An 11,324-nucleotide genomic window follows, 5' to 3' on the forward strand; every position below is an offset into this window, starting at 1 on the left:
GGGGAAATTAAACAAGCCCAGAAACCTCTTGGCTGCTCCATTCTCTGTGCAAGGCAAAGAGACTGGCCCAAAGACAGCTCCAAGTGAGTATGTGCTGCTGTTGGACAACACCCCAGAACAATCTCTCCTGCTGAGGGACTGAGCTCCACCAATGTGACAAGGGTCTTCAGCTTGGGGGGATGTGTTACCAGTGCAATGGATGCATTTGCTCTGCATGGTTATACTGTGAGCTGTGCTCATATAAAGCATAAATCTCTCCCACTGGCAATCCATCTCTTCAGCAACACTTCATTTGCTCAGGAAAACTGTCATGGAATCAAACTAAATCTGAGAAATGGCCATACTGGTTTTGCTGGGAGCAACTGAGTTTCAACAACAGTGTCAGAACAGTTTCTGTACTCCTAAAGGCCTCTGGTTTAATAGACTCAAAAGCCTTTTTTTCCTGCTAAGGATTATGTTTTTTAGTACCCCCAAGAATATCTGGAGTTCCTGTCCCAAGTAGCTGGGATGCTCAAGTTCAATACTGATTCCCAGCACAAGGAATTGTCTCCTTTTAGAAGCATCTTAATCCTATAAGCACAATATGAAAATATGTTCACAGGGCATCAAAGTTTATCTAGTACCAAAAGATACCAGCTTTCATGGCATGATTATTTCTTATCAAACCCAAGACAGTAAGATTCACCAGATAAAGTGGATGACCTTGGTAAGGAAATGAATGATTTTATTTTTATATACACTTCAATTGAACAAAACTGATTATACATTCATGGAGGATTACACAGCCACTGATGCATCTGGGGCAAGATGTGATCTACAGAACACCACAGGTTTGATGACTTGCTAACCTGTGTTCCTCCCCTTGTCACCATAGAGAGCACACTGACTTTCAAATTAGATCCTCTGTCCTCCCACAACTGAAGATTTTCTGTACTAAAACCTTTAAAAGTGCAGGAATTCTCTCTTCTGCTGTCTGGAGAGGACCAACAGCTCCATTTGGAACCACCTGAGGCAGCTGGGGGTGTGTGAGCCTGGAGGGAGCACCAGCAGCTCTGTCCCTCCTGGCTACAGCCAGTTTTCTCTTGGATAGCCTGGGGGTTAAAGCAGAATCCTGCCCAACGTGGTGCTGCTGCAGCTCTGGTTCCTACCCTCAAACACTCTCAGTGCCACAACATAACACTTCAACCTGCACAGCTTGGCCTCTTACCTGTTGTTCTAAACCACATCTCATCAGGCAGGACAAACACTGGGAAACCCTCAATGGGCATGAGTGAAACACCTTCAGGTGTGCTGATCTCACCTGTGCCCATGAGTCCTCAGTCACTGTGAATGTTAGCACTGCTTTGTTTCTACTGGAAGGAATGGGAAACATGATATTCCACACTTCTATGAATTGCACAAATGCAACAGGTTCTTTTTCAAAGTGATAAACAAATATATAAAGAGTGGGAAAAAAAGGCTTGTCCTTACTCTTTTATTGATGCTCCTGAGGAGGCTCTTCTCTTTGGATGGGGGCACAAAGCCACTATGTGGAGGATCACTGGGAGTCAGTTCTTCTCCTCAGGGAAGAAAATGCACATCACAAATCACACACAGCTTCTTTGTGAGCCAGAGTGACCTAAGAACCCCTAACAGGATCCTTGCTGTGACAGCTGCTATCATCAGCCTGGCTGGGTTGAAGGCTCAGCCTGTCCCTCATGCCCTTTTGGAGGGTCTGGCTCTGGGCTGGGACAAGCTGTGGAGACCTTAGCACCATTCAGCTGTTAGTTATATACATTATAGGCCCAAGGGTCATTTGCTGCAGTTTAGCAGGGAAAATGAGGAACATTACACCCAAGTGCCAATGCAGACAGGTGAGCCTAGGAACCAGGTCATCTCTCACAGGTGAACAGGAGACACAGCACACTCTGCTGAACAGCCAGACCACTTTAAGGCATAGCATTGACCTTGAAATGTGCAGTTGTGCTCCACATGCAACTGTGACTGGGGACATTTAGAGAGCTGTCCATAGAGGACTTGCAGGTGTTGTATTTTTTCAACCCTGTATAGGTACAGATAAACTTGAGGATGGTGTGATTGATGTCCAACATTAACTCATCCCTCCTGTGCATCTCTCATCCAACTGTCTCAAGACCTGAAAAGACAGTGCACACAACAGAAAGGCTGTCCAGAGAGAATCATGGAATCACAGAATGGTTTGGGGTGGAAGGGACCTTAAAGCTCATCTCATTCCACCCCATGCCATAGGCAGGGACACCTTCCACTAGATCAGGTTTCTCCCAAACCCATCCAACCTGGCCTGGAACACTTCCAGGGATGGAGCAGCCACAGCTTCTCTGGGCAACCTGTGCCAGTGCCTCACCACCCTCACAGGGAAGAATTCCTTCCCAGTATCCCATCTAGCCCTGCCCTCTGGCAATGGGAAGCCATTCCCCATTGTGCTGTCACTGCACATCCTTGTGAAAAGTCCCTCTCCAACTCCCCTGCAGGCCCAAGATACGCAGGGATGAGGATTTTGTCCCAGCTGTCGAACACATCCAGACTCCCTCCTGAACATGTCCAGTCCCTCCTGGCAGAAAATAGTTTGGTATCTTTCATGGAATGTTAAAATAAAATTTAGTATCTGCTGTCCAGGAGAGCTCTTAAACACTGGGATTTATGAATCATTTCAGAAATGGCAGGCTGATTGTGTCTAAAGCTTATTGCAGGAAAATGTGTCCCAGTATCACCTCTTGGACCAACACCAACAACTTGTGGGTGCTGTCATGGTTCCCTAACTTAGCACAGCATAAATCTGGCTTGGTGTGGCTGAAGGCACTAGGGACAGTGCTCACAAAGCTGCCAGAACTCACCAGGTTGCTCTGCTGCCTGAGCATGGCCAGTATCAATGTACCACTGAGTAAGAGTAAGTCCTTCCTTGGCCAACTCAACCAGGTCCTGCAGGGTCTGAACATCCTTCTGGCTGGGGGATAAAAACTGCCCATCTCTTTCGGGGCCTGACTTGGATTCAGTACAAGTTTGGCCTCCAACTTCTGTGCCAGTGTGCTCCTGAGAGCTGAGGTCAGGCTGAATTTGCTGGGATGCTGCTGGCTGGTCAGATCCCACCGATGGCAGAGGGTTCTCTGGCTTATCACTCTGATCAGAAGAGGAGGAAAAAAATGACACTAATAAATCAGGTCTCATTTTATGCATTTGCAAAGCTTAGACTACAATCTCTAGTCCATACTTTTAAAAGATGCAGTGGAGGATCCCAGAGCATTCCCCAGGTACAGGGCTCCCTAAGGAACAGCCCTGGTTTATGAAGGACCCTCTAGAGATAAGACAGTTCTGAAATGAAAAAAAAAGAAAACTACAACAGAAAATATAGAAATGAAGATCACAAAACTTGCCTGTGTAAGACCAGGGGAGAGCAGGGCACAAGCAGTGAGTGTGCAGGGGCAGTGGGTCACTCCTTTGCATTCCAAATGAGGCAACAGAAAAGATACAGGGCAAGTGAATCAAGGTATACATGTATCAGAGCAAGGACAACATCTCACCTCCAAGGTACACACGTATCAGAGCAAGGACAACATCTCACCTGCACAGGCTTCCAAGGCACAATTGGAGGGGTCAGTGCTGCAGTGTAGAATGTCTCGGTGTCATAGGGTTCTGTCAGAGCACTGATCTTCCACAGAAAACTTTCTTTGGCTTTGGACAATGGCAGGAGCCAGGTGGCTTTCCCAGATTCATCCTCCAAAATCCTACTAGTGGGAAGCTGAGGGGTGGGAGGGAATTCCACCTCTTCTGCAAGCAGCATGGCTACTCTCTCCTGGATCCTTTTGCGCACCTTCTCCGGGTCCTGCAGCAGCAGTGGTGGAGGGGCCGTGGGGCCTCTCCTGCGCCGCTTCTTCTCTTTGGACAGAACAGGAAGAGGAACCCAAATCAACAACAGCTGAGCACACAAGGCAGGGGAGATCAGCACAACAGCTCCTTCTGTGCTGTAGGCAGTGATGACCAAAAGGCAGCTACAAGCTGAACACTACTCGAGACTTCTGCGGGTCTGAAGCCTCACATCACCCTCATGAACTCTGGAGAGGACTGACTCCTCCTCACCCTGCTCTGCTCCCTGTTGAGGGCTGTCACATCTCTATGAAATCTGATCATTATGGAAGCCACTGACAGCCATGCAGTCTACCTCCAGATCCACAGAACAGTGCCTGCTCAGAAAGGGGAGAGAAAACTACCCACAAACCCACAAAGGACTCCTTCCTGTGGTCTGGTCATGGATGATATCAAACCACAGCTCACACAAACACTGGGCAGCTTTCACTTGGAAATCCACTGTCTTAGTACTTTTGCCTTACTAATGCCCAACCCAAATCCAACTGGGAGTGCTTATTGGCAGGAGGAGACCTGAGTAGGGTCATGAGGAGTGAAGTCTCCCCTCCATACAGCTCTCAACACTCTCCCCTGGCAGTTGTTTGCCTCTCTAAACCCTTCTGCACGCTGACAGAGTGAGGCACATGCTCAGCAGCATGTGGTGCACACACATGCTCACTGCAGAAAGGACACAGAGAGAAGAGATGGCTCAAAAAGCTGCATTAATGCAGGCTGCAGCAGGCTGAATAGGAAAAAACCTACTGCAGAAGTAACAATCATGTTTTCATGTTATTTCTCCTCACTTCCACAGTTTACAAAATCAACAGCTTATTTTACGAATATGTTACAGATTCAAAACAGACAATCAGTGAAAAAAAAAGCCTGAGATTCCTAAGGGATTTCACTGAAACTCGTGGACATGCTGTAGCCTTTCTTGACTATGTATGGGCACTGCAGATTGTCGAAGCTCTGACAGCTTAAATAAAACAGAAACAGGGCTGTCAGCCCTCCTGAGCCCCAGAGGAAGGCTCAGTGCAGAGCAGGCTGTGCTACATCACTCCTGCAGTAACACAGCCTCTGACACTAACCCGCTGTAACACGTACCTGAGCCTGGCTTCCATTTGATTGGGAAAGCAGCCACTGGTTTCACATTTGCAAGTGATTTTGCTTGTTCCTGCTTTTCTTGCTCCAACAGCGAGCGTGACATTGCCATGGCAACCTGCAAATCTTCATCCTTAGGCTCCATTTTGGCCCTCTTCTGTGTTTTCCTCGAGTCCTCGTTGGAGGAGCCTTTTCGCTTCGCCCTGCTGGGCTGAGTGCTGAAACCCAAGAATGCAGCAGGAAGCCCCAGTTAATGTGACTGGATCAGAGACAGGAAACACTGAGCACTCCAGAGCAGCTGCTCTGCTTGCTCAGAGAGATTCCCATACCAAGCATAATGAGAAACCATTCAGTACTTTCTTTCCTAGCAGAAAGCAAAGGATTTCTTATCATTCATGGAACTTAAGAGTAATTTAGACAAAGTCCTGTTTTAGAAAGGCAAGCACAGGGCCACAGCACTGATGGAAGCATCTGCTCTCTCTACCTTGAATGATCTTTTGTTTGCAAAGGGGAAAAACCAAGTTGAAGCAGGACAAACACAAGATCACCAGAAAATGATTTTGAGTTTCTGCTCAACTCAGACACAGCTCTGCACAGAGCACATTCCAAAACATCACCTCTGCTCTTCCCCAGAGGGTGGTTGGGCACTGGAATAGCTCCCAAGAACAGTGGTCATGGCCCCAAGCGTGACAGAGCTCAGGGAGTGTTTGGACAATGCTCTCAGGCACATGGTGGGATTGTTGGGGTGTCCTGTGCAAAAGTTGGACTGGGTGATCCTTGTGGGTCCCTTCCAGCTCAGGAGATTCTATGATTCTCTGATCCTCCTCACCTGGTACTGAGTCATAGCTCTACTTAACCTGTTTGGACATGGGCCTTGCCCAGCATGTCAGTCAGCACTGATTGTACCATTCAGCTCCAGTTCAATGTCTCTCAGGCCAAAGGAATCAACCAGCACCTTTTATTTCTACCAGCTTACCTGGGACACTGAAGAGGTGCATCACCAAGCGTGGACACCTGCAACTGCACTGCCTGCAGAAGTAGGTTGGGAGGAACCTCCATCTCCACAGCACAGCGTTTCAGGTGACTGACTCTGCTCTGTGGGGTTTGGAACTGCTTCCCACAGATGGGACATTCGGGGACCACTGGTTTGCTGGAGGATGACATCTGTGCCTCTTCCATCTCATCCAGACACCTGTGAGACCATGGCAAAGCTTACCTATGGCGACTTTAAAAGTGTCCATGCTAAGACTTAAGTTATATTAAAGGAAGCACAATCATCTCTGATACCTGTAACAGCCAGGAACATCCTCTAAAGAAACAAGAACTATGTGCTCACCACTGTGATGAACAGGACACGTAACAGCCACAGGAAGATTACAGCCTCAGAGGCATATTATAAACATATTGCCCAAAGGCAAGTGCAGGTAATAACCTTAGAATCACAGAATCCCAAACTGGTTTGGGTTGGAAAGACCTTGAAGCTCATCTCGTTCCACTCCCTGCCATGAGCAGGACACCTTCCACTAGCCCAGGTTGCTCCAAGGCCTGTGCAACCTGGTCTTAAACATTCCCGGGGTGGGAAGTCCACAACCTCTCTAGCCAAGCCACTTCATTGTGTGTCCATCACCTAATTCCTCTTTCTGCACTCCTTCTAGCATTCCAGCTAACCTATAAACCCGTTTGCAGAAAGGGGAGCAGTTGGATTAACACCACACTCAAAGAGTGCCGCACGATGAATTTCTAATAACTTCTGGTAGACAACAATACCAGTAAACATTACTAACAGAATCATAAATGATTCCCCTCATGGAAAAGACCTTTAAGCTCCCCAAGTTCCTTTACCCTGGCAGCTCCTCTGCCACACTGCTGCTGAAAGAGCATCGGCCTGGCCACCCACAGCCCTGCAGGGCATCATCAGCCTCTGCTTTCAGATCCAAACGAGTTGTTAATTCAAACCACAAAGGTCAAGGTCACTCTGCAGAATCCCTGCTCCCATGCTTTTTCCTGGCTGAGTTGAGCCAGCAGCCTGTGGATGCAGAAAGGACAGATCCTGCTGGAGTCTCACCTGTTGACATGCTGCTCTCGTCGCGTTGTGTTCATGGCCGAGAGATCCTTCTGGCAGATCTGACAAAAGAACAAACCTGCATCCTCCAGGCTTGCCAGGGCTTCCTCTTTGCTTTCCTGCTGCAGAGCCAAGGCCAGAGCACCATCATGTTCAACAGATGGGAGATGGAAGACATCTGGCAAAGAAAGGAGAGGTGAGCTAAGAGAGGAAGCTAAGAATCCTGAATGGAGCTGTTACTTTGTCATTATTAGTTTGTTAAACTAGACACACAAAAATTAACTGAAATCCTTCTCTTGCATCTTCACACCTGATCTCTCACAGGGAAAGTGCAATCTGCACCCCTGGAATGCTCCAGGACTGCACTAGTCTGGGAGCAGGAGGCCCTTTGCTCACAGTGCAGCACACGTCAGAGCCAATGAAGGGTCAGTTTTGGCTACAGTTTCTGGGGAGAACATGGGATCTGATAGACCAAATCACAGGTGATAGATCAATTTGATGACAGTAGATCAAATGTGTAACACACCAGACTTTCATGTCCACACAGAATCAACATTGTCAATAAATATTCCTCTATAATGAACTCAACCAGAGCAAAATTGCTGTGAATTCAATTTATATCTGCAGAGAACACATCATCTGGCAGGTGCCTGGAGATCTACCAAAGATGGAGGCTTACCAGGGAGCCATATTTCCCTAACAGCTACTAACACTGTCCCCAGGGAGGGATGACCAAATGATGACCAAATTCACTGATCCTGTGATCCTGTTTCCAAGAAGAAAATGATCTCTCCAGAATCCACATGAGGTTAATGCAGCCTCAGAGAAGAGCTGGGAGAAGAGTACAGACAGTCCTTTAACAACAGAGAAAGGAAGCTTTTTCAGGGATCTGGAGTGATTTATTCCGTGCAGCACACCAGGCCAACTGGGAACAAAGCCCAGGACTGCTCCTCACGCCACCACCATTCTCACCACCACTCATTCTGCAAGAGCTCGCAGGAGAAACATACCATTCTCTGGAGAGTTGTGCTCCTGGCTCCCAGGAGGGAGATCCCTGCTGGCTGCAGCCTGTGGCACACTCCCAGGGGTGCAGAGCCTCAGCTGCTCGGGTGCCACTCTCTTGAACTGCTGCATCCTCTCCAACACCAGCTCGGCCACGCGCAGCCTCGGCCCTGCTGAGCCTGGAGGGGGTGAGGAGCAGGGCCCTGGCTGTGCAGCAGGCAGCAAGGGCAGTGTGGTCTGGGAACAGTCACTTGCAGTATTTACTGGAGGGAGACAAAACACCAATTTTCCCAGTCAGTTTTAGACCCATGCTGAGAGCTGCTGGGCAGCTTCCCCAGACCAAGCTCTGCACCAGCTTAGAGGAGAAGGGAAGGATGTGTTTAGTTATGACATGACTTTACACTCAGTAACCACAGTAACAGCATCAGGCTTCTGTGCTGCAGAAGATGCTGTTTAGACATCTCTATAGCCCTTTTAGAGGAAGCAATATCAGGGAAGGCCTTGCCTGAAGTTCACTGGTAAGAACAAGGAAGGCACCCCATAGCCCTGCTCTCCCCAGCATTGCCACCACAGTGTCCTGCTCCTGGCTGCCCTAACTTATCAGTGCAAGGACTTCCTGCACTGGTGACTGCACTCTGGTCATTCAGATCATAATCACTGAAGGACCAATCCTTTATGAATTAATCCAATGCCCTTCTTAGCTCGTTCATGTTTTTTCCCTTAAAAGCACCCAGCACCAATGTATTTCACCATACAACAATGCACAAGAGTGAAAAGGCACCTCAATATATTCTAAGCTTGCTTAGATGATTTGAGGGTGGTTTTCTCAGTTCTGATACTGCAAAAAACAGTGAATAATGACCCCCCAGCACATCACTTTGCACCAAGGCTTCACCTTACTGAGGGACACCTGCCTGCCTGCAGCACAGACCACACTCACAGGTTAAACCCCTAAGTAGGTGGGTGAAGGTGGAAACTGCTTCCATCTGTGCTCCAGAAATGGACTTCTCAAGAGCTCCACTGAACTACAGAGTCTTCTCAGCCCCGGCCCATTCTCTGTTTGAAGGATTTTGGTTCACTCACCTGTTGGAGACATCTGGCTACACTCAGTGGCTGCTGTGCTCAGCTGGCTGGCAGGCAAAGGGCTTCTCCTTCCATCCCCTTCTGCAGTTTCACCACTACAGGCTGCAGCATCACCATCCTCTTTGTGCACCAATGTTTGTTCCTTTGGACCTGAATCTCGAGGCAAGTTTATGTCCTTCACTGCTGGTAAGAGATGGGTTTGGCTCTTAGGAGCAGCTTTGCCTCTTCTTAATTTGCTTCTTGCTGTGGTGTTCTTTGACCTGTTCTGAGCCCTCTTTGCTGCCTCAGCATCCCCAGCCTTCTTCTTTGCCCTACTCAAAATATTTGCCCACAATTCTTTAAAATCATTGTCCTGTTCATCCATTGGCCTGAAGACTCCAGGCACACTGTGGCCTAACAACACTGAGGAGTGGAGGACAGGGGAGATATACCAGAATCAGTTCAGGTTTGCATCAGCCCTTCCAGCACCTCAGAGATGTCCATTCTCCAGACTCCAAGGAGGTCAGAAAGTGGGCACTTGTGACAGTTCCTTCTTCCATACTTAATTCCCAGTCACCCAGTAGAGCATGTTCTCTCTCCAAGGATCCCACCTGATTTCACAAGTCAGTTCTTCAGAGGACTCTGGACTGTAAGTGAAGCACCTCAGGTTGTGCAGAGCACATGTAGGATCGTCCTGACAGGCTACAGGACGTAAAAAAGACACTTACCAAAACCCTTAAACAAAGAAGCAGAAACAGGTGGTTATGCAGGTTGGTGTGTGCAGAGGCAGTGTGGGACAGCCTGTACACTGCCCCTGTGCTGACCCCAAACACTGTCCTTTTACCTGTTTTATAGACATGCCCAAGCTACACTGGGGAAGAAAAGGAAAGCTTTTCAAACAGATACCTGATACAGGGTAGGCTTTTGTCCTAGAGCTCAGGATTTGAGACTGTCCTTTTTTAATACACATTCCTACATGCATTTTTATGACACAAGACCAGTGAATACAGCAGGGGAGGGGAAAAAACTGTCCTTCAGCTCAAGCAGCTACTCTGGAGTGTAAAACTCTGCTTTGAGACACTGCAGATCTAGAGAGGAGAGCCCAATCTCACTTCGAGAAGTAAATAAATGGAGTTGCTGGGACAAGGCAGCGAACACTTACATCAAACATGTTCACCCTTTCCCTCCTCTTCCCTCCACAGCTGCTCACTGTAGGGTTAGCTCTCCTGCTCATACTGAATTCTGCCCAAGTCCTCAATAAACTGTGGCACTGACCATGTTTCACTAGCTATTGTCACATATATGATGTAAACAGACTAAACCAAAGAGCTTCTTAATCTTTTCAGCCACAGTAAGAGCAGCAGCACTTGGCAGGGATGACTTGGAACAGCACTGGGTACAATGTCCAGATGGAAATACCATCAGCTCCCAAGCAACAGTAAAACTAAAGCTCTATTCTTAGACATTTTGATTGTCCTCTCTTCCTAGTCCTGAGTTCACTACAGCTCTGGCTGCTTTACCAGAGGTTTTATATTGCTCCCAAAACCTACTTCTTTCAAGCCTAAACCAGAGTGTTTCACTTGGAATGGCAGCAGCTGTGGTTCAGTTTCTCCAGGAAAGCTCTGGGCACAGAAAGACTCAAAAAAGCAGGAAAAACACATGCAGGAGTGTTTTCTCAAATGGCTTGGCTGCAGACATGTGAGGCTGAGGAATGCTGGTTGCACACTTCCACGGGTCAGCCTTTCCTATAAGCAATTACAGATGGTAATGGATTTATTTACTTTAAACTCAGGCTCCCAGACCAGCAGAGGATTTTGCTGTGAATCTTGGAGTCATTTCCTGCTAGAGAGAAACTAAAGTTCTATGTAGCCAGTGCATAAATTTACTTTTGCTGTACAGAATCTTAGTGCAGTTATCACTGTAAATTGACAATTTTCCTCTAAGGAGGAGACAGCATGTGGAGAAATCCCAAATCTCTCTTCCTCCATGGCTTTAAATACCTCTCACAGACACATCTGTACTGTTGGATTATTTATGGTGAGTTGCTGATATTAAACTTCCAAACAGATCAGCACTATTGCATTTGCAATCAGTGTTCAGTGCCCCAGGCAGATCAGATCAGACATATAAACGATGTAAAACTACCTATGAATTTTTCTGTTGTACTCCTCCCTTTTCAGACCTGTATTTATTCAACATCTCAGTATTTCTGATGCTGCTGCTATTGCTGCATGTAACA

At 47.6% G+C, this 11,324-nt stretch overlaps 1 protein-coding gene across 1 annotated transcript in view; it reads right to left on the reverse strand.

Moving 5' to 3' along the window:
• Positions 1 to 9,646, reverse strand: part of SLX4 (SLX4 structure-specific endonuclease subunit) — a gene marked incomplete at its 5' end in the record, with an annotated part of 20,349 nt that extends 10,703 nt beyond the window's left edge. The window contains 10 exon segments of the mRNA XM_009076823.1: positions 1,471 to 1,559; positions 2,853 to 3,135; positions 3,578 to 3,891; positions 4,963 to 5,177; positions 5,936 to 6,151; positions 7,025 to 7,199; positions 8,032 to 8,286; positions 9,107 to 9,417; positions 9,575 to 9,613; positions 9,615 to 9,646. Coding sequence (XP_009075071.1) covers positions 1,471 to 1,559; positions 2,853 to 3,135; positions 3,578 to 3,891; positions 4,963 to 5,177; positions 5,936 to 6,151; positions 7,025 to 7,199; positions 8,032 to 8,286; positions 9,107 to 9,417; positions 9,575 to 9,613; positions 9,615 to 9,646 — 1,929 coding nt within the window.
• Positions 9,647 to 11,324: the final 1,678 nt, after the last annotated feature.

Source organism: Acanthisitta chloris, unplaced genomic scaffold (genome assembly GCF_000695815.1).
Source record: "Acanthisitta chloris isolate BGI_N310 unplaced genomic scaffold, ASM69581v1 scaffold40546, whole genome shotgun sequence".
NCBI classification, from domain to species: domain Eukaryota; kingdom Metazoa; phylum Chordata; class Aves; order Passeriformes; family Acanthisittidae; genus Acanthisitta; species Acanthisitta chloris.